This window comes from Platalea leucorodia, assembly GCF_965183815.1.
Source record: "Platalea leucorodia genome assembly, chromosome: 15".
Classification (NCBI taxonomy): domain Eukaryota; kingdom Metazoa; phylum Chordata; class Aves; order Pelecaniformes; family Threskiornithidae; genus Platalea; species Platalea leucorodia.
In genome coordinates, this window is record NC_138837.1 from 10,169,673 (window position 1) to 10,197,127 (window position 27,455).

General features: G+C 50.2%; 2 protein-coding genes across 2 annotated transcripts; both read right to left on the reverse strand.

The window, feature by feature from the left end:
- Positions 1-1,554: 1,554 nt before the first annotated feature.
- On the reverse strand, positions 1,555-21,767 carry TMEM268 (transmembrane protein 268). Its single transcript, XM_082327251.1, has 11 exons — positions 18,571-21,767; positions 14,869-15,185; positions 13,427-14,654; positions 10,696-11,044; positions 8,733-8,842; positions 8,065-8,172; positions 6,671-6,820; positions 5,524-5,634; positions 3,740-3,820; positions 2,652-2,837; positions 1,555-1,803 (listed from the first exon to the last, which is right to left on the reverse strand). Exons 4-11 carry the CDS (start codon positions 10,799-10,801, stop codon positions 1,624-1,626), a joined length of 1,032 nt encoding a protein of 343 aa, XP_082183377.1. The 5' UTR covers positions 10,802-11,044; positions 13,427-14,654; positions 14,869-15,185; positions 18,571-21,767; the 3' UTR covers positions 1,555-1,623.
- A 203-nt stretch (positions 21,768-21,970) lies between these two features.
- Positions 21,971-25,589, reverse strand: ATP6V1G1 (ATPase H+ transporting V1 subunit G1). Its single transcript, XM_082327250.1, has 3 exons — positions 25,460-25,589; positions 24,083-24,183; positions 21,971-22,651 (listed from the first exon to the last, which is right to left on the reverse strand). Exons 1-3 carry the CDS (start codon positions 25,539-25,541, stop codon positions 22,478-22,480), a joined length of 357 nt encoding a protein of 118 aa, XP_082183376.1. The 5' UTR covers positions 25,542-25,589; the 3' UTR covers positions 21,971-22,477.
- Between the last annotated feature and the right edge of the window lie 1,866 nt (positions 25,590-27,455).

A 27,455-nucleotide genomic window follows, 5' to 3' on the forward strand; every position in this document is an offset into this window, starting at 1 on the left:
GATGGATGAAAAGAGGCTGGTTGGGAGCGTGGCGGTTTTTCTCCTGGAAGGGTTTTGCTGTCATTATGGTGTTTGAACACTGATGCTTTAGATCATACGTTGGCAGCACCAGGGCTCGCTGCTGAGGCTTGCTTTGCTGCTTGTGTAGGAAGAGATGGACCTTGTCTCACCATTGCTTGAGAGAGAAAAAACAGGGGAGGGGGCAGAGTCATCCCACACCCCAGGCAGAGCTGGCGCTTAGCTCCCAGGTCTCCAGGGCTCAGCTTCTTGCTGCCACCCTGAGCAATGGTTTGGCCTTTGGTACCAAAGACTTTTCTGGTACAATATTGCATGAGAGGGAGATGCTCGGTGGAAGGATGGGATGTGCACAAACTAGTGACCTTAGTTTTAAAACCCTGCTGGCTTTGTGCAGGGCCACTGTCCTGTGCAGGGCTTTGTTCAAGTGGGAGAAGCCCAAGCCCGGCCCGGGGGAATGAGGGGCCCTGCGGGAGATGGGGAAGGAGGGACGGAGGGCAGGCTGGGAAGGGCAGAGCAGACACGAATCTCCCATGCATGCTCAGCCACAGCAAGGCTGGAAGACACAGACCTTAGGACTCTTTATTCTGACCATTGCCACTTCCTAGGGCAGCTATCACCACCAAACCATGTGGTTAGGTGGTCAGGTAAACATCAGTGCATGCAGTCACCTGAATTTAATGGAAATGGTTGGCTCTGGGGACAGAGGACACCAGCAGGTCTCCATTCATGGGCACCACCTGAGCACACAATCTCTTGTAGGCATACAGCACTTCATTTCCCATTCTCTCATGGACTCCATGGAAATGCAGAGGTCTCCTGCTCACCACTGGCTCCTCTTACATGCTGTGTGCAAACCCAATGGGGGGGAAAGGAAAAACAAAAGAAATCAACCTGTCCCAAAATGGACCAGAAAGGGGAGTCTAAGGAGAGCTGTGCTCCAGGATGCCCTACACAGTGCACAGTGCCTTCTTTGAGGCCTCATCCCATGGATCATCAAGATGTCCATCACCCCCCTCCCAGGGGAGACAGCAGAAGCGGCAGGTACCGAGCACGGTCCCGAGCTGGTTCTTAAATGGAAAGTTTGCTAAGTCATTGGCTGAGACATTGTCCCTGTCTGTCACAGGACAAGGCTCGCTGTCACTGACAGCTATGTGACACAAATGTAATCCGTTAAGAACAGTGCTATGCACAGATTTTCCCTGTCTTCCTTGTACTAAAAAAAACCCCACGTACTTCATTTTGAAGGCGTGGAGCTGGCACCTGCAGGTATTCGCTGCGGCTCTCCGAGGCCCCCAGGTCAGAGCAGTGGGAAATTTCCCAAGGGAGCTCCAGGCCGTCCCTGGATTTTTTCTGACGCCCAGAGCAGCTCCTTCACACCAAGCCGGTGATTGGGCAGAAGATAAGCAAAAGATAAGATAAGCAAAGATATGCAAAGATAAGCAGCTTTCTGGTGAGTGTCTTGCATGTTTTATTAGAGTCATATTTCCACTCGTTCATCTGGAAGAGTCCAGGATGAGCAATTACAGCCTTCTCCTCTGCCCCACAGCTTCTTCACAGAGTTTTGTATGGAGAGCTTTTATTTCAGCATTTTCCAGCCCCCTCCAGTCACCTGCCCGTGAACCAGCTGTGGTGTGTGTTGAGCACAGTGGTCTCAATAAACTGGCAGAGACAGGGCACGCTGCTGTTCTCCAGGTGCCCCTCTGCCACGGCCCGAGGGAGCCGGCCAGTGACCAGGAGCCGGACATAGCATCCACTGAAGATCACCAGGAGCTGCTGGGCCATCACCTGGAACGAGCAAGAAAGGTGTCAGAGCAGAGCATCTACCTGCAGAAAGAGTGGATGATACACTAAATACCATTTGCTCCCTCATTCAAGGACTGTCCTCATCTGAAAGAAACGGGACAGGAGCCAACGGCATATATAACTGTCCCAGATCCCCGTCTGCTCAGCAGTGCTGGCACACCGTCCCCACGGGGGAGTGACATGAAATGACCACTCGCCAGTGGGTGGCCGGGGAGCCAGGCTGCTTTTGGGGACCTGCCTGCTCTGTCACTGCCTCCTGGTGCTTTTTTTTGCCTGTAGACAGCCAGAGAGCTTTAATCTGCAGGGATGTCACCTGCATCGAATTCGCTTAGTAACAGCAAACAGCAAACTGTAAAATAAATCAAAATCATCCCTTTTGAAGCTTCTTGCTGAGCGGGAATGAGGACACATTTGTCGCTCGGCATAGCACAAGTCTTTGAAGACATGCTCCGCAGAGGAGACAAAGGCTGAGCGTGGCCATGCCTCATCCCCAGCCCAGACGCGGGCGCTGGGTCCCTGCATGGACCCTGGGGAGAGGCTGGCGTCCAAACAGGGACCTCCAGCCGCCAGCAAGGAAAAGCCTAATCCATGAATTCCTCAAGGATTAAGCATTATCTGCTCAGTAAGCATTAACTGCTCAATAAGCATTAACTGCTCAGCAGTGCCAGGGCTGGAGAAGGTGTGTGTGGACCTCCAGGCTTCCAGGTGCTCCTACTGGTGAAAAAGGAGGTGTCCCATGCTTGGTAGCTGCTGGGACGAGTTTTGGAGTCGAAGTGCCTGGGGAGGTGATCCGATGCCTCTGTCCGTCAAGGAGGGATATTTCTCATTACCTCTGGTGGGCCCTCGGGCACGAGGTGGAGCAGCTCGTTGCATGTCACAGGCTCTTTATTTAGGTTCACCCTGCTGGATAAAAGAGGGGACTCTTCACGCAAAGTCTTCTCCTCCGTCCCTGGGTTGGGCTGAACCGTCGCCTCCATAACAACACAGAGCTGGTCCAAGCTGTGCCGCAAGCCCGACTGGAAGAGAAAGAGATTTTGGGGGTGTCCAAAGGCAGGCAGAAGTGCTGTCCTGAGGGCAGCCTTTATAGGGCACGATTTCCTCCTGCACATTTTTTACTGCTGGGAGTTATCGTCCCAAGAGTAAAAAACAGCATTGTCCAAAAGCCGTGCCCAGCACTTGGAGTTGTGTCTTCATCCCACGGCCCCGCTGCCATCAGCTGCCTCTTGTGCTGGCGACTGCTCCCAGCGCGATGGTCACAGCCTGGCATGGAGAATCTTGCCTTTAAAAACTATATATCAGCCAATATGTGAATTGGTGTGTTACTGTCCATCCCCCAATCTGCATCGGTCAGTTCATCCAGGGAGATGAGCAGCCTTGAGATTTTCGGAGGGTTGTACCCCCTCACCTCTCATCCCGCGGCCATGGTCAGCAAGGGCAATTCAGTGCAGGAGAGCGCGGTGTTTGTATATTATACACCCGCACAGAGAAAATCATTTTCTGAAGGCCAAGAGGACAAAACGTTTATACCATTAAGCTACTACAGTGTTTACTTATTCCTCAGGCTATCCCATTTATTTCAGGAGGACAGCTCAAGGTGTCAGCTATTTCAAGTTGTGACACATGCTTTCAAAATTTGCCCTTGATTCTTGATGACTTTCCTTTATTAATGTTGTATGGTTAATTATCCAGACATGCACGTACCACAGGGCCTAAACAAATTCCTGCTGAACTGGGCACAAACAGATGCAATTTATCCACGTCCCAATGTGTCCAGCTCCCAGTTCGCAGCAGGGGAAGCCCAGGAGGACACTCAAACACTCGGTTCTCCTTGCCCACCTCCATCCCACCAAAGCCGGGGTGTAGGGATGGATCTGCACGTGTCACCGCGGGGGCTTGGGCTGCGTCAGCCATCACTTACCTCTTGCGTCCTCTGCAGGTCCATGATGTGGGCTGACAAGGACTGGAGGCAGCGCTCCGGGTTGAAGTGCACAAACCACAGCTGGGACAGGCAGGGTTAAGGAAGGGGTCTTTCCACGCTTCACCCTCCGCAGCCTTCGGCCTCCGTGCGGATCGTGGTACGGACCTTGCAGGAAGCGGAGCAAGGGCAGGTGGTGCCCACGGGGTGCTCAGGACACAGGAACCGAATAACACATCACAGGGCTAATTTTAAGCCAAGAGAGTCTGGGCTAAGGCAAAACCTCAAGGTAAAGGCGAAGAGAAGAGGGGTGGCAGGGAAGGGGGACATTGCCCCAGCGGGCGGCCAGTCCTCCTTGCCCACCTCCTGCACCCTGGCGGGGTGAAAACTGGGGTAACCCAGGGCCATTGCCCATCGCTCATCTCAGTGGCCTTACATCTAAATAAACTGGTGGGTCACCTTGACTTAGCTCCCCTTAACTCCTTCCTGCTTTCTTTCCTTTGTTTCTGGGGATTCATTCCATTTATTTTTTACAAAATTTACTGTACTTTCTGCTTGTCTTCAGGACAGAGGCACTGTTTGCGAAGAGTCTACTAAGAGCAACGTGTTGGGGACGTGAGTCCTGCCAGCCTTGAGAGCAGCAGCCCCCCCGAAGGCAGCCAAAGGTTCCTGAGTCCCCTTGATGATGGCAGTTTGGGTAGATATACAAGGGGATTCAGGAAGAGCATAAAAACTAGAGGGTTAAAATGGATCTGACATTGGACCAGACTGAGAAACTGTAAATCCTTGGGTTATTTTCTGCTCTCAGGCAGTTCTGGGACACATAGGTAGAGGTGGAGGCTCCTTGGGTTAGACCTCACTTACTGAGGTGCAAAACCATGCTGGTCTGAACAAACGTGTAATTCAGGTTCTTAAGTGTTTCCTCCTCATTCTGCATGACTTCGCCCCTGCCAGCCCTGCCGCAGTATTCCCTGCCCCCTTCTCTGTCCCTGTGTTTCAGGCTTGGTTCCCTCTCCATTTCTATTTCATACCTCTCTGTATACATGGGGGGTGTGAGGTCCACCAGCAAATCTGGGAGACCATCTCTCTCACCTTCCTTTAACACTTTCATGCTATCTTAAAACTCTCTTCTTTCCCCTAAATCTTTGTCTAGTCCAGAAAAGGTATCTCTAAAAAGCAGCAAATGAGCCTCCCCCTACCTGGTTTCTTCAAGCTGCATTTTTAAAAAGCCACGAAGGTCAGAAGTTCTTGACAGCTACAGACCTGGCTGCCAGGCATGCACCCCGTGAAATCAAGTTCTCTAATGTGCCTGAAGGAGGGAGCCCAGGGCTACAAATCACCCAGAGAGCAGAGGCACTTGGATGCTGTTGGCTTAGTTTGTCTCTGCAAGGCAGAACATGAGGTCCCAGGGACAGGGACTCTGGTTTTCTCTGTGTTGTTTTTTTGTTTGTTTTTTTTTCCATAGGCACATTGCTGTCACTGCGCTCATAATAAGAATCATCACTGCCATGTAAGTATAATACACTTTCAGGAATAATTGCCTGCCCAAAGGACTACTCCCACTTCAATCTTTCAGACTCATTATTTCCCATTGCCTTTGGGCCTATCTCAATTCCCACTTATAGGAGAAAAAAAAATACCCAATCCCTCATGTTATCCAATAGGAGAAAAAACAAACCCTAGAAATCCCACCCACTGGAAAGCCTCATGGATCATAACAGCAATAAATACCTCCACATCATTAGCTACCCACAAGGGATACAAATGATTCCCTACAGAAAGGATACTTGTAGGATGTTGTGTGGCCCGTCCAGGGCATCTGTAATGCCCAGTATTAAACTGTGTTTGATAAAGATTTCGTTGACAGCTGCCAGCCTCACATCTGTATTCATATTTATCTATTAAAGAATGCAGGAAAAATTAACACGCTCTACAGCAAATCTTGGGCCAGCCTACAGCTACAAACTGCAGCTGGGTAATTCCAAATACCGCGTCTCTGAAAGGAAAGCAGTGACAAGAGCAGTCTGCAGTCAGGCAGAATTGTCACCAGCCATCAGTACCGGCCTAGCCACCGCTCGCGGATGTCTGTGCAGCCACAAATCTCACTGAGGATTATTTCTTTTATAGACAAGATGTCTCTCTTCCTTCCCCAGAAGTCCCCTGAAGGACTCCTTTCCTGAACCTCTGTGCACCTGCACGTTTGCCAGGTTTTCCTTTGGAAGAATCACTGCACAGCTGTCATCAGAGGCTTGCTCCAAAATCCATTAAAATCAGTGCAAACACCCCTCTGGATTTTGAATCAAGCCTTTCCAATGTTATTCTTCAGATCACTCCTTAGAAATTTCCATACTCCTGTGATTCCTACAAACAAAAGTTGTCAACGACCAAGCAGTGGATGCTGCAGGCTGGTTGCCTCTCATGCTAACGTCATCTCCCTGTTTCGTTTTATAATTTTATTGCACCTTCTATTGGTTAGGAGCTGCCTTTTTGTTCTGGACCTGTTGCAAGGTCCAGGGCACCGCAGTGACACAACTGAATGATGCTATATGTCTGCACACAGCCGAGACTGCAAGGACCGTCGTCAGAAGCAGGGCAGGAGCCGGCTCTGCTGGCAAGCCCCTGTGGCTTCCCACCAGCCGTGGGAGTGCAAACCGCGCTCTGCAACGGTTGCTTTATCTCCAGCGACAGGAGGTTCTTTAAGCCAGCCTGCCAGGCTTCAACACCTACTCTTTAGACATTACGACACCTAACTTGGCTGTAAAACATCCCTTGCCTGAACCTGATCTCTGAGCCCGCTGTAAAAATATTCCTTCCTCCCCGGATAATTATGTCCTTCATATGCATCTAGGAGATGACCTGGGTCCCAGCACTTTGGCGGGAGGGAGTCCTGCTCCCCACACACTGCGTGCCCACGCACAAGCAGCCTCCTCTCACCTTCCTCTGGCGGCAGTCGATAACCAGTATCACCACTACAGTGGCTGCTACGGCAGCCAGGGTCACCAGTACGCTGGCCTCCCAGTAGCGTCCGAAGGAACACAGCTGGACTGTGGAGTAAATGTTTGTCCAGAGAGACATGTAGAAAATCTATAAAAACCCAGAAAGACTGATGATACTCACAAAACTATGAAAGTGAGAAAAGTCAAGGGAAGGAGAAAACCAGCGGTCCCTTGTGCCAAGGTAATACCTTACCATAAATTAAGTCACACGGGATTTTCAGAGGGTGAGGAAGGACAAAAGTTCTTTCCAATAATAAATAGGGGAAAGAAAGAACTAGAAGGACTGAGTGAGCCCTAGTTTATTATAAAAAATCACTGGTCATCAAAGACAGAGAGTGAATTATTAATGATGATTCATACCTAGGAAGGATTTCAACCGAGTTCTTCCATTTAGATAAGAAATGCACTCACTGAGGCATATTGATAATACTTCTCATAGTCCCTGTATTTAGAAAGCTCCTGTGTCAAAGCACTCAAGGTGGTGCAGAGACTACTCAATTACAATAACGTTCAAATGGTAGACACTGGCACTGGGCTCAAGGACTATGTTAAGGACTGGCAAACTTGGCCTTTGCATAAAGACAGGCAAAACTGGATTCATTTGGCCTTTACTTCAGATAGCATGCATTTGGGCAGAAGATTGCCTAGAAGCAAATATGGCATGTACCGCACAGCGTGCCACAGCATCATCTGGCAATAATATAACTCATTTGCACTAAACAGGCACCAAACCCCTCAAAACACTGAGCACCAATTCCTACAGTATTAGTGAAAGGAGGAGAAGACATGTATAACAGCTATCCAAAAAAAGAAATGCAACTAAAACAAAGGAGTCAGATTTTATCACACCCTCAGCACGCTGCAAAGTATGAGCCTTACAGTAGATGCTAATTGTCGGGGTCTCTGTAGGAGCTTCTCTCACCCGAGGAAGACAAGCAAGACTAGACAATCATCACCTCAGTAACCAAAGTTGACTGGTCCATTGGTCTAAATTAGCATCAGGACCAGAATATCTACAGATTTTTAAAATCAAGTTAAAAAAAGTCTGATGTAGGTACTACTACCTCAGCATATGCTGGTTATCCAGCCACGGACAGCCTGCTTCGGTGGGACTACCAGCAAGGGGTTGGAGAAGGTGCCTTGCCCTCCATCTACAGAAATTCTGTGAACTGGGATTTCCAGAGGAGCCCACTAGGATGTGTGAAAACCAGTATCTCCTCCCCACCCAAACCTCTCTCCCTCCCTGGGCACAAGAACCCCAGGTGTACGTCCTGAAGCATCTCAGCAAGCGCATGTCTATGGCAAGCCTGTGAGAGACCCCACTGTCCTTACCACAGCGATGGCTATCTGGAACGCCCTGGAGTTGTAGAACATGTACCGTCTCACTTCAGGCTTCAGGACAGCATCCTGGATTAACCTTCTCCACTGATCCGCTGCCACCTGCTCAAGGAGCAAACAGAAAACTCGAGTCACCCTGCAGTTTCAAGCTCCTAGTCCCATCAGAAGTAGTTTGGGCAGTCATCGTGGGACCAGGCCGGCGCTGCAACTGAAAGCTGTGTCCCAGAGCACCCTCCCACAGAGCACACTTCCAATCTCATCCATACAGCTGTCACAGACCAAAAACTTGTGTTCTTGCCTCATTTGCAGTGAGCAATATCTCCCTGGAAAGTGCAGGGAAAGTCACAAGAGAAAAACACCTTTTTATGACAAAGGACAAGACAGGACAGATTGTCCCAGGGATGCTCCGTCCCATCAGAGTGACTTTCAAGCAATTCTCTAGAACCTATGTTGAATGGGTTTCTTAATGGAGGTTTAAGCCAAGATCATTACGGTTGACTTGCAGTCCGTGGGGAATAGACTGAAGTTGAACTGAAACAAGCAACTCTCAAACCAAAAGAAAGAAAAGCTGTCTGTGATGTGGGTGCAAATGCAAAGGATGCTAATCCAGCTAGCATTCACTCCTACAGGGTCCCCAGGGGAGATAAGCATGAGGAGCTTACCTGAACCCCAAGGGACTTCAGTTTCTCTGCACAAAGCTCCATGTCAAAGGAGGTGGCTGAGCAGTTGTTGTCCATGCTGAGCACCATGAGCACCTGGCCATCGAGGGGTTCTGCAAGAGCCCAAAGGAGTCATGAGCACAGCTCTGGCATGGGTTTTTCTCCGAGCAGCTAAGGAGCACGTGGCAAAAGGAAGGCTGAGGAATGCAGGCCACCCTCATGTGTTTTAAATGGATCCAGAATGCCCCCTTGGACATTTCTAAGAACATCACAAGGAGCTTTGGAAGCAGCCTGATGTCCCCTGTAAGGAAACAACCTACAAAAAGGGAGGAAATCCCAATCACATTCCAGGAGTGAGCAGTCAGAGATAACATGATGCTCTGATTTTCAGCAGGATAATGTCTTGCCTCACTGCTCCTTAAGTGAAAGGACAACGGACTCAAGCTGCTTGGCATTGCTAAGGCTATCTACCTCTTAGAGAGATCCCCCATCGCCTACCCACCCCACTCACCACAAGAAAAAGCTTGTGCAATCAAAAGTGCTTTCTAACAATCACATTGTCTGGGATGTGGCAGGGCTGCCCTGGAGCGTGAGCCCCATAGGTCCTCCAGCGTCCAGGTCCCCACCCCAGCAGTGCTCCTGGAGTGCATGGCTCTGCTCAAGGCTCTCAGCTTCCCAGTTTCAGCTAGGGCTATGATCAGAAATGTAATCTAGAGACCCAAGTTGCAGTCAGGAGCCCAGAAAGCGTGAGGACAGCCTGTCCTAGATTTGAGGAGCAGGCTGCTCAGAGCTGAGGCAGAGCAGCCTTGGAGCAGCACAGGAGAGCTGTGAACTCCTGCCATTCCATCTGGCATTTATCTAGAGTTTACACAAGCTGTGCTATGTCAAGAGGAAGAGATCAGGTCTAAGGAAGTGGCTTGCTCAGATGAGATCCTGTTTCATTGAAACGTTTCACCCAGCTTTCCTTCCCCTTTGCAGATTTGGGGTCAGCCAGGTGTCCCCTGGGGCTGCTCCTGCTGACACTGCCCCTTAGCGCTCTCCCAGACTGCTGTGCTGGCTGAAAAGCAGCGTGCACTCACCTTTCCCTCCTCTCCCACTTACGTCCTCCATCCTCATCATCTCTTCACTGCTCAGGAACAGGGGATGCCAAGTGAAACGAGGAAATTGCGTTACAATAGGGCGTGACTGCATCAAGTCAAAAAGGGAAGAGTAGATGCATCTGAAACCTCCAGGTTAACAACGTCCTGTTTGTTTGCTGAGGTTTATCTCCTCCTGACACAGAGCAGTGGAGGCGGTGAGTATAAAGCAAGAATAAAAACAAATGGCCTCAGCTCTCCTGTTCTCCATGGCTTTGGTCAAGCTGCTCAGCACAAAGTCTAGCAAGTTGAGTGCCAAGCTGAGGTATCTGAGATTTGCAGAGGGACTCAGCTCCTTGAGCTCTGCTGGAGCCTCCTGGAGTGGCAAGAGCCACTTCACCCCTGCAAAAACTGAGTGCTAAGGAGATGCCATGAACTGAGCAAGCAAAAAGGGTGCCCTGCTGAACAGTGCCTGGAGGTCTCGGTGCAAACAGCCACCCACGGCACTGCCTTCGGTCTCTGCACAGCACCTCAGGCAGTTTCTGAAGTAGTGTTGCAGAGACGGACCAAGTTGTTACCGGTGAAGGGAGTCACTTGGAAAGCACAGCTCAAGGTTCCAAAATATGCCTTGACTTTTGAAGACTAAGAGGACTTCCAGGGTCCTGATTTTCAATAGGTTGATGCCCACTCATTTCTATATATCAGGCTTTCCAAAAAAGTGAAAGTGTGTCCATCCCCTCCCCAAAATGCTGAAACATCCATAATCTTTAGTTACTTTTGCAAATGAGATGCTGTTAATGAGCATCTTTGAAAAATCTGTCTTCTGTTATTTTAAGGGTGCTGTACTCAGCGCTGCCTTTCTCCTTATCATCAACGAGTTGCTCGCTTACCTTTTACCCACTGCAGGGATCCTTCCTTTAAATCACTCTTACAATAGAGGATGGAGGACAGTGACCCATTTTTCTCAATTCCACCAGCTTGGCTTTTATGGGCCATGCTGAAGGTGCCTCTCCTTAAGGGACTCTATGTCGTATTGTCAGAAATTCAACATTTTTTATGTCAGCACTTCGTATATCCGCCTTATCTTTCACTGTTAAGAAACACCGATTCAGCCCCAAGGCAGCAGGCAGCCGCCTTGCTCTCCTCGACGTGGACCAGATTGTGAAACCTTCATTCACACTCCCACTGATGACTTCCTCGAGATCTCGCTTTCCATGAGCAAGGAGGCATCTTCTAGCCCTGAAAAGAAGAAAAGAAAATCCCAGGTCTGGCAGAGGCGGCAAATAGAGGGTAAGAGCACAGACCACTTGGGTGTACTCTGCTCTTTGGACCCCGCTCCCTGTGGATGTTATCACCAGGTAGGTGTTAGCCAGCCTTGAGTGCAGTACGCACAGGCTCGCCCTTTGCTGCAATTACTTTTTTTTTTAATAGGTGGAAAAGTTATCCTTAAATATTCCTTAAATTATCCTGACAGCCTTAAATATTCATATTTTCTAAACAATTAGTCAAGGAACAGGCAGGATTTCCTCTCACGAAGCCAACAGGCTTTTCGCCATTGCTGTCAGCAGGCACTTTCAGAAGAAAATGGAGCTGGTGTAGATGCCCTTCCCTGGAAGCAAGGCACCCCGCTCACTGACGCAGCGGATAATTCCCCACCATACAAATGAAGCAGTGCAGATAAAGAAGAAAAATGGATCTGCCGAAGGCAGAGGCAAGCAGAGCTCTCACCCAGCAGCAGCAAAGCCTTTGAGGGTCTCTGCTTTCCTTTCCTCTCTCCTCTCTGCCGCGGGCAGTGCCAGAAGTCGATGGGACACGTCCCCGCAGCAGGCACTGTGCCCAGGGGTTTTCCAGGCAAATGCTGTTGATGTAGGCCTCTGCCCAGGGCATGTGGTGGTTATTAAAGCAACTGCTTGGACGGCTCTGAAGTTTACTTTTCAATTATCTTCCACTCACATGGCTCAGCTGCATCCGCGCCGGCTCTCCAAACCTATCATTTACTTTGTAACCTGCACTTGGTCTGACTTTTGCGCAGGGAGCCTGTTGCTCTCTTTTGGTGTAGGGGTTCCTCACAGAGCTCATCTGCTCTCCTTCCAAAAAGGATTGCTTTATTTTTGCCTGATGGTTATTGCTGCAATTACCCCCTTGCACAAAGCCAGGATAGTCACCGGTTGAACGACCATCAGAAAGGAAACTGAGGCAAGAGAAACAACATGAAAGGTTCTTCTGATTGCAGAAAAAACCTGCAGAGGGCTGGAAACTCACACTTAAAGGAATCAAGCCACGGTACATGTTGCACAAGAGGTGTGCAGTGTGCGTGTGTGTCCACGGGATGGGCACAGCAGCCGCTCTTCACCAGCGCAGGTGAGGAGCGCTTCTGCTGTTCGGTGGCTGTGGCTCTCCCGTGCGATTTCCTTGCCAAGCGTGGGCAGGCACGTGTCACAGAGCACGTCTCCCAGCACTGAAAGGTGGATTCAAACAGTGAATTTTCTCGCTCCTTTCCCCTTTTGCCTTCAATCCCTTCAGGTTAGCGTCAAGCAGAAGGGAAAGTGAAAAACAAGACAGAAAAGCCCACACAAAACAACAGCAAAGCAGAGAGTGAAAAAACAGAGGAAACAAAAGGAAAACCTAGTTAAAACCTACCACCCTGGCGTTGCTGCTGTCACGTTAAGTTAGAGATGAATCAAGGCTCTCTGGCTTAGCTGTCGAGAATTTTGAGTCCCTGGAGGACAGTCCCCAGGAGATGACAGCAAACGGTGCAGCAGGCTCAGGGCAGCTCAGCCTTCCCCAGGCCATCGGGGAGCTGCAGGAGGGAACCAGCCTTCCCCAGCCCGGACAAGCTCGTTGGCAAGAGCAGCTTTGCTTTTACCTCTTCGTGCAGCATAGACCTCGTTTGGCTCCATTGCCTGTTACTGCAGAACGACTGCCCGTTTTTAGAGATCAGTCCCCCCAAATCTTCCTCTGCCACCTCCTGTGCTAACACGAGGGGCATCCTCTCATCTCCTGCACTCCCCAGGCTCTGCGTCTCTCTACATCTCTTCTTATTCTTTATGCAATGCCAACGTCCCTCTGGTGGCTTTGCCTTCTTCAGGCTATGGACCTTCTTTTCAGGACACCTCCAAGCCCCAGCTAAAGAGCAGAGAAACATTCAGCAAGTCCTTCTGCTTCATTTCCAGAGCGGCCGGCAGAGGCTTACCTGGTCCAGCTCCCCTCCTGCTCCTGGGGAGCCGGCTCAGCTCCCTCCTCCTCCTCCTCCTCACTGTCCTTTATCTGCTATTGTCCCACTCTGCACTGCCCAGGCTCCACGCTGTCCCACCACCAAGCGGGGAGGTCTCCGGTCCCACAGCCCCAACCTGCACCGGGGAAGGTTGCTCTCTTCCCCGCGTCTCCCAGGATCACAGACTAACCAGGCACAGCTCACCCAAGGCAAGAAGCCTGCACTCCCGCGCTCCCTCTCATTACCCCGAGCTGCAAGCACCAACTTGCAAAATCTCCCTTGTGCATGTGACTTTTCCCCTACGCTGGTTTCAGAAACGTGGTTTTAACCCTCTAGAGTTCCTCAAAGCGCTTCCCCACCGCAGGCACAGCCGTGGGCGTAGATCCCACTGCAGGAGTTATCCTCACCTTTTGCAGGGTGGGGGTCCACAGCTGGAGCTGGACCCTAAAGGCCACGCAGGGCTGAAGAGTGGCACAGACAGAAGGCTGCCCTTCTCCACCTCCTCCTCCTCGATCAGCTGGGCAGGACTCACGACGTACAAATCCCAAGGCTGCGTCAGATTAGTTGCCATGAATACATTAGTGAAAGCCAAGCACTGATGATAGGGCTGGAGAAATCAGAAGAGGTGAACGAAGATCTCAAGGCTGAGAACGAGTCACTGTATATTCAGCAAAAGTTCATGGTAAAGCGCAGAGAAACAGGGACAACGCGCAGGGTGGGAACCGTAGCCCTCCTCAAACCAGGAGGCTGCGCTGATATGGAGGGCGGGTGCGAGTCTCCTCTCCAGCCACTGCACTCCGAAGAAAAGAAGTAGGTGGTGGTCAGACAGACCCCCAGAAGAGCTTCACGTGCTGGAGAAGTCATTCGCTTTCATGCAAAGAGGTAAAGCTGAGAGACACCACAGGAGAGAAGACTCATTAGCCTGGGAATCATGGTTTCACAGCTCGCCAAAAGCTAGAGGATCCACGGAGGCTAGGAACAGGGTGAATCAAGTATCTTAGTGATGGTTAGTCTTAGTGAATTGTTTGAAAAAAGAAAAGAAGCTTCATTGCAGCGCCTGTGTACACTTCTCAGAGAAAATGCTGTTCTTCTCTTGGAGGGATGAATTTCTGCAACGCTTCTTGCTCCAGACATTGCTGAGCAATGTCTTCATTACATCACATGGCTGCACGGGGAACTGAACCGACTTCAAAACCACTTACCCACATGGGATCTTGTGACACTGGAAACTGGCAACTCACGTAGTAACATCATCCAGGTATTGAGAAAAATCAGATAAATCTTCTTGCTGTTGTCATTAGCTCAAGGCCCGGCTGAAATCCCCACCCAAGATGGGGCCACGCAAAGTTTTAGGTTCTTTTGCAAATGCTCCTCATCAAAAGCTTTGGCTTTGTTTCCACCTCTTCTCACCCACACAAGAGGGAGAATATGACAACCAAAGTGCTTCGAAAGAGCGCTGTCAGCTCACTGCAAAAAAATGCCTGAGGCAAAACTCTGTGGGGGCAATAAACTTGAAAGCAACACTCATAATTACCTGCAGCGCGTACACCCCTTGTTTAGCAAGACCTGCGTGTGTGGGCTGATCTTGGCATCAACGCCTCATCCCATCAGCACAAGCAGAAAAATCCTGCTCATCTGGGAGGGGTGGGAGGGAGAAAAAGAAGAAAAGGTAATTCCAAGTTTCAAATAATCCCAGTCTTGCTGCTCTGAAGCAGCAAAAAAGGCCTCACACTATTAAATTTTTAGAAACTTTTAGACTGACAAGCTTTCCCTCTGAAGGTTTTCAAAGCATCTGTTTCGTGCCTATCTAAGGAACTGAGGAGGAAGCTCCACAGAAGCTTAAACCAACCTAAACGGAAGGCAAGGTTTTCCAGTTATTTTTCTGAGACTGTTTTCCACCCAGCCGCCTCCCTGAACTCGCAGATCTGGCCCGAAGGAGACGACGGATCTGCAGGTCAGGTTGTGTGGAGTCAAGGTCTCCTAGCCCGACCCTTCCCGACGTCAGCGGTCATCAAGCCACATGCTCAGAAACCTTTGGCAGGCGTTAGTTTTCTGGTCATCTTATTTGATGCATAACTTTGATGCTTTTGTAAGGCAGGCGAGATCCTACCAGGTATCTTCTCAATCCAAGCAGGTATCCTGTAGCCACAGGTCCCATAGAATAGTCTATAAAATATTCAACGATTAACATATTCCAACGAACAACATGGTTTAGATTCTAGCTGGAAAATAAGCTGCTATCGTATTTGCACATATGCCTTTATATCTGGGCTTCTGAAATGCAAAGATGTGTCTGTAACATTCCTATCCCACCTATCAGTGGCCCTACCAAAACCTGAGCATTAGAAATTTAACCCTCATAAAGCCAGCCCAGAGAACGGTAATTAACAACGAATACAAAGTTAATCAGTAAACTAGAAAGAAATTTGGAGAGAGACAAAGGCTCAGAAGAAATATGGAACTATTTGACTGTAAAACAGAAGGGGGTCAGTGGCAGGATCCCCGCGCGGACTGGAGGGGCTTCTGTTTCATGGAGCCCAGCTGACACCCGCTGAAACGGGCCCTAGTTAAAAACGAAGGTCTTCCAAAAACTGAAATGAGAATGAATGAAATGAAAGTGAATGAAAATGCAGACTTCTCTGCTCCAGGAAACATCGCGTTCGCTGTACGTTCAGCTTGCGCTGGCTGGCAGGGGATTTGGGGATTTGTTTTACACAAATCAGAGTTAAGGCAGCTTGCGGTTTGTCTTGAGCTTCATTCACTGGTCTCTATGAAGAAGCAAGTCCTGACTTAACATAAACCCGCGGCAAAGCTATTTGCGAAGTCTCCCTATCGTTCTTCCCTGGCTCTTTGCCTATTTTCTGCTTCACGATCTTAACTCTCTGGTAACTAAGTGATGAGCTCCCACTGCAGCCTTCTCATGAAGGGACACTCTCACCCTGCTGTCAGATGAGACCTCACCCTTCCTTCCAACACGGTGAAACCAGCTGCCAGGGGCTGTTAGGGGGCAAATACAGGGGGCAATACCAGTTATTAGGGGGCAAAACGCAACCGCGCAGCCCCAGGCCACGGGGACAGCAGGACTCCAGCGGTGGCGATGCTGGAGCCTCGGCGGCCATCTGACCCGCAGCCCCTCAACCTTCCCAGTAAAAAGCAGTTAAAAACGACATCTTTCCCATTTCAGATGAAGCTGATTACTTCTTCTAGCCTCAGTGAATCTGGTGAAAAATTAAACATCTGCCTGCTTTGAAACAACCGCTCATTTATTTCAGGACTTCTCCACTATCATGGAGTCTCTAGACTAAATAATCCCTTACCTCCCCACCATCATTGATCTGCGCCGCGTTTGCCAAACCTCCCCGGGCCCATCAATGTTCTATTCAAAGAGCAATTTATTTTCATCTCTTTCAAAGGTCAGCGTCCAAACAGGACACGGAGACCTCACCACGTTCATGAGCGTAACAACTCTCTCTTTCTCACCTCCATCTTACATAGGGCACTTGTATCAATACACGGTACGGTCATGACTTCATTTCAAAAACGTAACGTTTGCCGAGTCTGGGGGAGTTCACCCACATTTTCACAATTTCTGCAGCGCTGTACAGCCGGTTATCGATTGCTTGGGTTTTGTGGATTTGATTTCACCCTTCTTAGTTCAGCATTGCATTTCTCTTCAGGGACTTTCATGCTATCAGTTTCAGATCATTTCTCCCATTTATCAAGATCATTTTGGATTGTAATTCAGTCCTCTGTACTGTTTGTACCTCTTCCCACCTTGGTGCCCTGGACATAAATTATAACTGTACTCCCTATTCTATCATGCTGCATTAATGAATATATTACAAGGGACCTGATTCCAGGAAAAAAACCTGCATTTGAAGTGCTTTCCCAGACTGACAGCAGCCACCGATACCTCCCGTCCTCCGGGATAACCTCCTCCTCTCGCATGTTCTCAATACCCTTTCTTAGATCACTCTTCACTACTTCAAGTCCCACTGCTTTAAATACCGAGACACATACTCATTAGTCTGCTTTTTCCTAGCCTGGCTCCAAAGACCATATTTTGTCTGGATGTTTATTACATGACTTGGTACACTTTTTTGCAATATTTGAAAGGTTGATAACACATCATCGTTATCCCTGCTTTATTTGCAGCAATCTGCGTCCGACTGCGGTTTCTCCCTACGTAAGTCTTGCTTGCGGCCGTGCGCGCTGCAGCAGCCAACACAAGCAGATCTCATTTTCTTTTGATGAAACCGCATTTTCAGTGGATAACTGTTCCATCTTTTTTTTTCCCCCCAGTGAGCCTTAATTAGGAGAACAAAGTTGTTAAAAGCCTTGTCTTGCCCTTCCCCTCTTCCCGCACACGAAGCCGTCTTCACAGACTCTGGGTTGGGCTTTTTTTTGTCAAACAGCTCAGCAAAGCTGACAGCTTGGCAGTCATTAAATACAAAAACTTTATTTCACAATATCCCTAAATTATGTTTCAAATGAAAAATGACACTTGCTTAAGGCATAAAGTGTGATTCTTGGTTTTTTTCCCCTACTTCTGCCTTTTTCCTATGAAGGCTTAAAGTATTGTTCTTTTTATTATGGTAATGTAACAACCTCTTTCTTGCATCTCAAATTAAAAGAGGGAAAGCTTGCTATGTGCCTTGGATAATGATTCAACTATTGATCCAGCAGATGCTTTATTAGATTATTTTGAGACAGCCAAATGTAATTTAATACCTATTTATTTTCTATTCCTACGCCAGTCCGAGGTACAATCTTTTCTGCATGAAATTAGTACTTTCTCCTTTCAACCTCAAAGAAACATTACACTATGCTCCTTTCTTGGATTAGTTTGGGAAACTTTTTCCACAGAACATTGATCTTGAGGGTTCTTGATAGTCTTTTCCTTTGATACTTTGAAGCCAAAACCTCAGCTGGGATGAGCGGGTTCTAGGCTTGTCTTCCTTATTACACATTAATGCAAGAACTACTGATGTCAGGTAAAAGGGAAGGAGATTTCAGGTGAGGAAAATAGAGACAAAAAGGGAAAATGAGCAGGTTTCATACAGGCAGAGAGAAGAGGAATAGCATCCTTTTTATGTAGTTATCTGTAACCTGCAGCAGGGACTGCAGGATGGTACACCAGAACGGCAAGAGAGCACGAGAGCATTCAGGTCAGTCAAAATTAGGGTGTGCTTCTGTAAGACTGAGCCCAGCTACTCCACGGGCAGCTATTGCTGGGACACGCCATCTTGCAGTCCACATCTCCCACGAGCCGCCTCGCAGGCCAGGAACTGCTGGCTTGTCTGCAGGGTTACGTATGGGCAGGCAGCCCCGCTTGCTGCGGGGTCCGACGGGGAAAACAGCAGGACAGAGCTGGGGACGGAAGGGAGGGGAGCGGGACGGCCAGCAGCTTGATGGGCTTATATCTAGCATATAAAAAAAAAAAAAAAGCCCCAGCTTTGCTAAAGATGAGCAGGAATTGTGTAGGGACCTCACAAAAGCAGAAGAATGAGGAATTTAAGGTTGCCAAATTTGGGCTTGCGCACCGGAATACCTCGAGCGACTCGTACAAGGCACGTTGACGGGACCATCTAGCAGCAGCCTGTCAGCGCAAGGCAGAACAGGGGATGGCTCAGCGATCCTCAGCAGTAGCCACGGCACGGGAATACTCAGGGTCGTCTCTTGTGCTTCTGAAACTGCCCAAATCAAGCTGCCGGCGGGGTTTGTGATAAGGCACGGGCAGTCAAAAGTGCTCCCCTCTTAACGAAAGCTTCCTCAAACTCCTGGGCTCCAGATAGGGGGCTGGGGGTGATTGCCCTCCTTTATTTCCCTGTTTGGACCCTGGAAAGGGAGGAAGGGAAAACGGCGGGGGGGGGGATCTTTAGAGGGCAAAATTACTTTCTCTGCAACAAACAAAAAAATTTACAAGTTAAATATCACACAGAATGGTCCTATAAAAATTAAAACGATGATTGTTCTGTCGCAGGAAGGACCGTGAACCAAACACAGAAAGAAGCACGCCCTCCTGCCTTTCCACACCGCCTGCAGGAACCCGCCTTGCCCTTTGCCTGCTTTCCGCAGCCCCTCGCCGGATCACCCAGGCTGCGAAGGGCTGGGCAGGGACCTCCCTGCCATCACTGCGCCCACCCCGTTCCATCCCTCCTGGCCATCACTAGACCTTGCTCTCATGTTTTTGGATTTAACTGCAACAAACGCACAGGGGATCAAACCCATACCGGCTCTGACCAAAAAGATATCAAGCATCGTTAAACAGAGCAGAGGTGGTGGATCTGAGTGGGACCGGGGGCTTTGATTTCCCCTCCGCCTCCCCTCCCAGAGGGGTGCTGAGCTCTTTAACTCCTTGCTTAGGCAGGCAGCAGCGAGGAGACAGCGACCTTCAGACCGAACAGCTCAAGCTGAGCAGGGAGCAAGCTCTGTCAACAGAGACGTGCCTTAAAAATTGAACTCTGGCTTCAAGCAGCTCAAATGCGCGTCCTAATTGTACCTCGTACCGCGCGCTAGGCCGTCCAGATGACACTCGCATTCTGGTGTTAATAAGCCATTTGTCCATCTGGTGCTTGTACGGATGACACGCCTTCTCAATGGTATTTTAAAAGCGAGAAGTATTAACTCTATAAATACGTAGATAATGTCTGAAAAGAAATTCCATAAAAATCAACTCCAAACCGTTGTTGATGAACATGGCCGTGACCGGAGCCAAACGGCACTCCATAAATCCTAATATGCCTGCGCTGATCCCAGGGAAGTGCTTACTGCAAGCAGTTTTAACTGGGAGAAATCGACAGCAGTAGCCACTCACTTGACGTGGCACAAGCCAAAGACGCGCGTGCTGACCACTTCTTACCTCCACGCAGCACCAGGGCTGTGACCGGGCTGGCAATCGGCCGGTATTTCCAGGGGCGAGAGCTCCAATTAAGGGAACGGGACAGCGGTACCTGTCCCCAAAGCAGCTCCTGGCCCCTTCTGCGGCACAAGAGCGAGCCACAGCTCACCTGCATGGGGCCACACCTGCGAGGGACGACGCAGACAGCTCAACAGCAAGGAGAATTCGGAGACAGACTTGTACTAGCAGCTGGGGCAGGTTTTACTCTTACTAATCAAACTTGCTGCAGAAAGTCTAGAAAATCAGATTTCAGAGGCAAGAAGCCGTGTGTCCAACTCCATACCTCTGTCAGCAGAAAACTGTTCCCTGCGGAGTATTTTTCTGGCACAGCCTGGCACAGGCATGAAGACAGCAGTAGGTCTCCCTTTCCCAAAGCATCCCAGTGTTAAAGAGGAGAGAATCTCAATTTAAAACAAAATATCCACACTGCAAACAAAGCCAGCCTTCCTGGAGAGCAGTAATTGGAAATACTCACTTCTGTGCGGTTACAGTCTGGTAATTCTAAGCAGTTAAGTTGCAGGGAAATATTACAGAAAATTTATATTCTTGCAACACAGTGTTCTGAAGGGAGCGTCTTTACACCCCCTTTTGCCAAGAGGAAATAATCAGGGAAGGGTTTTTCCTTTTCTCCTGCCTCTTACTATTGCAGAGAGCAAGGATAGAAAGTCCTCATTAACACAGGGAAACTTAGGAACCAACACGAGAAAGTGGGGCGCACACTGTGGTTTTTCTGGACAGAGTAGCGGTCTTTCACTGATAAACAAACGGGATGCAATTGCTAATTACAGCCTGGAGCTAGGAGGACTATCAGGATCATCCTGCTGGAGTCCGAGCACCTGTTCTCCACAGGAAGAAATGGTTCGTCTCCAAAGGACGGACTGGAATTAGAACGGCTGCAACCTTTTACGAGGCCATAGCAACCTCTCCAGTCTCTACACCAGACCGATTAAAACTGCTTTGATCCTGTTCTCCTTGTACCGACCTGGCTTTTTCCCCAGCCCGGCACATTTGACTTCGCAGGAGGCTTTTGTTTCAATTTTACAACCCGTTTAATAGCTTGAGTTCCTAAAGAGATCCTTTCAGAACGCCAGTACGCTACCACAACAGTTACAAGAGGAGACACCACAGCAGCCTGCCCGTTCGCTGCCCCGTGTGACCGCAGGCAGGCACTCCTTCCCGCGTTAGGACCTTCACCCATCCTGCCTCCCTCCCTCCCGATCGCAATCAAACTCCGCAGGTCGGAGAGGCTTTTCAATGCTACGCTGAGGGCGTGTGGGATTGTAGGATGTTCTCTCTGAGGAACAGCATCAACGAGGTTTCTCGCTCAGCCCCCCAGCTGCGTGACTGTCAGCCTGCTCAGGCACACGCTCATGGAGGTCTCTCTTCCGCAAAAAGCCTTCAACTGAACTCAACAAAAAAGCAAAGCTACTTTAATATTCTGCTGGTGAGAGAGGAAGAAAACACTGAGACATGAAAGCTTGTGATGTATCCCTGCTTGCTTTTGAATAAAGAGCTAGAAAGCGACGCACAGACAATCCCAACACTTCTTTCACGCTGTTCCCGGGTACAGCAGGATGCTGCAGGCTACAGCATGACCTTGCTATAAACAGGCAGCAACCAGTACTTGACTGAAGGAAGGATAATTACTGCGCAGCGCCCGGATATCAAACTATTCCAGTGAACTGGCAACATTTTATTTCCCCTAATAGTCACAAGAACATTTGTTCCTGAAGGTTTTCAGAGTGATCTGGCAGGTAAAGCATCAGACTGGAGCCAAGAGGAGGAGCTCTGTAATGGGGTTTTAACTTACCTGCTGCGCCCGTCAGACATTTGCTGTCTCTCTCACACTTTATCAATACTTGATATTCGTTCTTCAGAGTCCAGACTCCCACGCAACACAGCGGGACCTGTCAGTACTCTCAGAACAGGTCAGCAGGAACAAGACGACTGACTAGAGACTTTGGAGTTAAATAAGTGTTTTTACTTTCAAGTGTCATAGTGCCAGACTTGTAACTCAAGCTAACAGCAGGATATACAGAGGATATTCAATACAGAGAAACTCAAGCACCTGAAAATTATCAGCCAGCACTGTACAGCCAGGGAATTCTTCTTACAAGGTTTAACCCCTGTACAAATGTTAGCGACACGCTGAAAAATGCATTTTGGTCAACAAGAATACAGTTACCCAGGCCTAACAATTGCGGACGCAGGTTCTCCATTTAAACCTGGTCAGCATCCCTCTCTGCTTCTCAGAGGCAAGCCTCTCACCGAGTACCATCCAGATGAAAAGGGAGCATTAACGTGCCAACTTCAATATGTATTTAATAACTTAGCACAGATTTGAGACATGGCCATTTAATGTTCGAATAAGCTCTGAATCCGTGTCAAGAGAGAAACTAACAGAACTCCAACAAGATATCGATGACCTGCAACTCACTGAAATAATTTAACACATTTACAAGAAGAACAGTTAAGGTATGGCTAAGAGCTGTACATTCCACTTGAAGCTCAGACATTATGACCAGCATTTCCAGTACACTCATTCCTTCTTCCGCTACTACCCGTTGATGCGGTAATTCACATGGATTTCAGGTTTGATGTCACACACCAGTGACAACAGCTGGGAGAGGACCACCTCGCGGTTCTTCTGGAAGTTCTGCTGGATCACGCTCATCTTCTCCTGGGTCTCTTTCTCAACTTCAGTGGTGCAGCTGCCATGAGATCCAAGTGCCTACAAAGAGCAAAGGAAAGAGAAAGCTCACGTGCAAGTAGTTTGACAAAGAAAACGCTATGCCTAGCTCTGGATTTTGTTATTCTGGACTGCCGCACTGCATCTCGCCCATTAATCTTTGCTGCGGAAGAACTACACTAAAAAAAAAAAGAAGCACCATTGGATTCTCTGCTCAAACTTCCCACTAAACTTGCCCAAGTTTGTATTTCATCCACAGCCTGTGCGTTTTATCCTCTCTTATTTGTTATTTATCAGTTTAGAGCATAGCCTTCTAAAGAAGGCCTGAAGTAAAGGTCCTGCTGTACTGGCGACTGGAACCGAGAACCCCTGGGCGCGACTGTACCAGATAGCGTTAGAAAAGTTAACGTTAAGTGATTTAGTTTAAACAGTCTTCACATCATCCCGTTGCTTCTACCCTTGGATAATCTTTATGCAAATCTCTGCCTGCCCAACAGGACTGTGGGCCACGTGATACGCACAGCAAGGAGTCTCTCACAGCTCACAACGTCCTTCTTGCCCCATAAGCACGGGCAGGGAGAGCAAACGCCCATTATAAGCGTGGGGAAAAGGCTCAGAAAAAGTATGCTGAAGGAGACTAGCCCTCTGGGACTCAAAGAGCTTCTCTCTCTGGAGAAGGATAAATAAAACAGAAGCAGCTGACAGGCAGTGAAGTCCACTTTACTAGCCTGGAATTGGCTGGCACCATCTGCCTTGTGAACCAAGCTAACAAGTGACTGTAAAACATTAATCTTGACCTACTGACGTTATTATGCAGGAGACCAGAGGAGGTGGCAGTCTGCTAACCAGAGATGGACAGAGGAGAGCGTTGCCAGGTCATTTTCTGAAGTTTTCAGAACTGGCAGGGGCACACAGGGACTGGAAACATCCTGACTGTGCTACAGCCCTCGGCTGGTGAAGGGCCCCAGTTCTGTGCCTGTCGGGAACACCTCCTCTCGCTCAGAAGGAAAGGGAAACACACCCCTTGGGACACAGCAGGCAATACTGCCAAGCAGAATGCAAGCCCTACAACTGCTTCTGCAAGAGAGCAGCATCTACGAGGCAAGCGGTTTTACCACTTCAGCAACGTAGAAACCAGCTTGTCACAGGAGGAATGAGCTTCGTCTTTTTTTGACACTGCTACCAACAGCAGGTCTGGGGAGGCTGCCACTCACCAGGGCACCAGCCTGTACATGAGCTTACTAAGCTAATTCACTGCCAGTCAATCGTTCTGGCTGTTGAGGTGCAATACACCATGTTCTGATTCACTTCCACTGGTTTTTCCATGACACGTGGCTGTGCATCAGAGGCAGGCAGTTAGGGAAGTACTCCCCAGCATCACGTTCCACCACGAGGGCTGCTCTCGGGGCAAGTCACCCCAAACGCAAGGCTAAGGGGCTGGGTAGGTAACAGTGAACGACGTAGAAAACAAACCGCTGCTTCCTTGGCTTTGAACTCCTTCTCCCTCTGCAGGCGGTACTGCTCAATCTCTGCCTGGGCTTCTTCTTTTGCCTGCTTCAGCCTCCGATTCTTTCCTGTTTCCAAAGAACATACCAAATGAAATAAAGAGGAGAAAGTATTGAGAGCCTATTTCCCCACAACTCTCCAGCTACCTGGTGCACAACAATTGCTGTAGCATTTGCTACTGCAGCAGCCCCTTCTGTAGGAGGCATCAGCAGGGCACCGCACACCCTCACAGCCCCCAGCTTTGCCGACCTCAGGAGCAGGAGGTCGCTCTGCGTGCCACCAAACCATCACCAAGCCCACCACGCAATGAGCTTCCACCAGTGAGAAACGGAGAGGTTCTGAGCCAGTGGATGCATGAGACAAGCTGCAGGTCCGGCCTTGCTCATGTGAGCGTGCAACATCCCCCAGTGATCCCAAAGAGCACAGCAGAAAGAATATTAAGTCTTCGTTTTGTCTCAGGCAAATTGTGCAACTGATAGAAAAACGAGCTACTGCATCAACTTCCCCTCTTGGACTTTCCACCCCACCCTCCCCTCCGAGGTTATCATCCTTAGAGTGAGCTACAACAAAACTGTCAGGGGGTAGAACTGCAACACAGTGCAGCTCCATTTAAAAAAAAAAAAAAATGCTTGAAGCAGGAAAAATTTGTAAAGGTGGGGATCTTTGCAACCAGAATTTCTCTCGCTTAACAGGAAAAGCTAAGGAAGAGCTTAACAGGAGCTCCTTGGCTCCCCAAGGAGTAGCTCTCTCAGCTCTACAAAACACCTAATCACCAACATGGAAATATACTGTTTTCATCAAGAAGAAAAAAAAAAAAAATAGAAGTAGGAAAGCTGCAGATAAGCACGAGCATCCCCCAACCGAAGACCCTGCTGCCACGAAGGACGGGTTTCTGATGGCGGTCCCCTCCCCGGGAGGGCTCCCACCGGCCCAGGGGTCACCGAGCTCCTCCCAGACCCCTGCAGGCCTCCGCCTGCTGGAAGAAAGGCTGCCCGCTGCTGCCAGGGCACAGCCCACTTCGGTTTCGATACCTTCACCCAGGTTACCGGAGGAGCAGACCAACGCCGCGCTCCCAAGGAGCCCCACCGCCCTCACCGCCGGCCCGGGCAGCCCTCGGGCCCCGCTCCCACCGGCGGGCACAGCGGCCCGCAGACCCCGCTCCTCCTGCGCTGCCGGGCGGGCCCCCGGCCTTCCCCCGCCGACTGGGCCCCGGCGGCACCTCCCGCTCCCCCCCTCCTCTGAGGCGGCCGGGCCGGGCCGGGCTAGGCCAGGCCGCGCACCCCCGCCACCCCAGGCCACCGCGGCGGGGCAGGGCCGGGCCGGGCCGGGCCGGGCCGTACTCACGCTTGCGGGCCTCGGCCACCTTCTCGGCGGCGCGCTTCTCGGCCTGCAGCAGCTGCTGGATGCCCTGCGACTGACTCGCCATGGCCGCCCCTGCCCGCGCCGCGCCGCGCCGCCAACGTCACTGCGTCGGCCAGGCCCCGCCCCAACGGCCAGGCCACGCCCCTTCCCCGCCCTAACCCCGCCCCGTCGCCCGGGCCACGCCCCCTCCGCCGGGCTGCGGGCCCGGGGCCTCCCCTGCGGGAGGGCAGCGGACGGAGTTTATTTTTATTTAGTTCATGGTTTTTAATCATTGGCCTCGCAGCAAACCCAGAGTGCGCATCGGCCTTAGCACCACAGGAAGCTCTGGTTCCCTCTGGGCAGCAGCACCTCCTCCCCACTGCGCGGGACAGGGGGTCTCGCCCCCGAGCACGGAGCCACCGATGCACAGGGGAACTCGTAATATTTTATATTTATCCAGGACCATCTTCACCAGGGGCTCCCAGACTGCAAACACACACACCTACTCCACCCCAGCCCAACCCTTGGCCATCACATCCCAGCCATGATTTACAACCCCGAACGCAGCTTCCCCCAACACTTTCGGAGCATAAATTACAATGATGGCCACAAACAAAGCGCGAGAGCCGTGACAGTGACTCACATCACTGCAGGGAGGAACGAGGGGCTGCTGGGACACCGCCTCCATCCCCCGTGAGGGAAGGGACAGGAGAGAATGAATCAAATGCATATTTATAGTGCTGGATAGGAATTAGGAGTGTTTGGCAGGGTGACCTTCATCTGGGCCCAGCGATTAACTAAATGGGCTTAGCAGGACTGTCCATCGAGTGCTGTATTTGCTTCGGTAAAAGAAAGATAAAAGGAAAGATGGGGAGAAGAGCTCTGATCACAAATTAGAATTTAGATATAAGGAAGAAATTCTTCACTATGAGGGTGGTGAGACACTGGAACAGGTTGCCCAGAGAAGCTGTGGATGCCCCCTCCCTGGGAGTGTTCAGGGCCAGGCTGGATGGGGCTTTGAGCAACCTGGTCTGGTGGAAGGTGTCCCTGCCCATGGCAGGGGGTTGGAACCAGATGATCTTTAAGGTCCCTTCCAACCCAAACCGTTCTGTGATTAAATCTGTGTTTTGAAGCAAGCCTGGGACCCAGCGGTTCGCGTGATCAGGGAGCAGGGGCAGCCGCTGGGCGCAAAGGGGCGAGCAGGCATCCGCCACAGCAGCGGCTGCTCCCGTCGGGCACGGGACCGTGCTGGCGGAAGGGAAACGCAGCAAATCTGGTCCTAAGTCATCTGCCACAAACGGGGCAGGTTCGGCCGAGGGGATGCGGCTCAGGCGCTGCGCTGGTTATCGGTGAGCGCAGAAAGGAAAGGACAGAAAACGCAGGTCCAATTCAAAATATGCCACGGCACCTTGAGAGGTGGTGAGGTTCAGCTGGGCCAGATCCAAGCTGTTTTACAAGAGAAACGGCCCAAAAAAATGGAAGTCGTCTCATGCGGCTCCAAATCTGAGGAGCCTCCTGCCCTCCTCTCGCCTCAGACCTCTGCAAAAGCCACCAAATTTAATTAAACTCTCCCACCGACTCCTGCAGCCCTCAGATGATGCCTCCACCCCATTCCCATCTAGAAACTCAGCATCCTCATTAGCTGCTGCCATTTTTTTCAGGGATGGTCATGTGCTGCTAATTAAAGCACTTGAGCCGAACCCACAAGTTACCCCCACAGCGGGACGCAACGCATCGAGCAGGGTTTGCAGCAAAGCGGCCGAAACGGGCTGCTCAGCTCTCCCCTGAAGTCACAGCGGGCACCGGGGGGTTACTTCCCTCCTGGGTGACCGCGATTTTCAGACTCACTGCTTCTGTCTGCAAGATAACGATGATAGCAGTGCCCTTTTCTGCCCCCAGAAATATCCTGGCTATGAGCACGCTAAGTTTTCAGACAAAAATGCCTCCAAAGTACAGCTGTGGGTTGACCAAAACCAATTGATGAGTTTTTGGTGATTTC

Excerpts from the sequence above, each read along its gene's own strand:
- TMEM268 (XM_082327251.1), bottom strand. The coding sequence starts at position 10,801 with ATGGCCCATAAAAGCCAAGCTGGTGGAATTGAGAAAAATGGGTCACTG. Across the intron at positions 8,843-10,695 it reads ATCCCTGCAGTGGGTAAAAG|AACCCCTCGATGGCCAGGTG; the intron begins GTAAGCGAGCAA and ends GGGCTCTTGCAG. Across the intron at positions 3,821-5,523 it reads GGCCACACAACATCCTACAA|CTGTGGTTTGTGCACTTCAA; the intron begins GTATCCTTTCTG and ends TGCCTGTCCCAG.
- ATP6V1G1 (XM_082327250.1), bottom strand. The coding sequence starts at position 25,541 with ATGGCGAGTCAGTCGCAGGGCATCCAGCAGCTGCTGCAGGCCGAGAAG. Across the intron at positions 24,184-25,459 it reads GGTGGCCGAGGCCCGCAAGC|GAAAGAATCGGAGGCTGAAG; the intron begins GTGAGTACGGCC and ends CTTTGGAAACAG. Across the intron at positions 22,652-24,082 it reads TCAAAGCCAAGGAAGCAGCG|GCACTTGGATCTCATGGCAG; the intron begins GTTTGTTTTCTA and ends TGCTCTTTGTAG.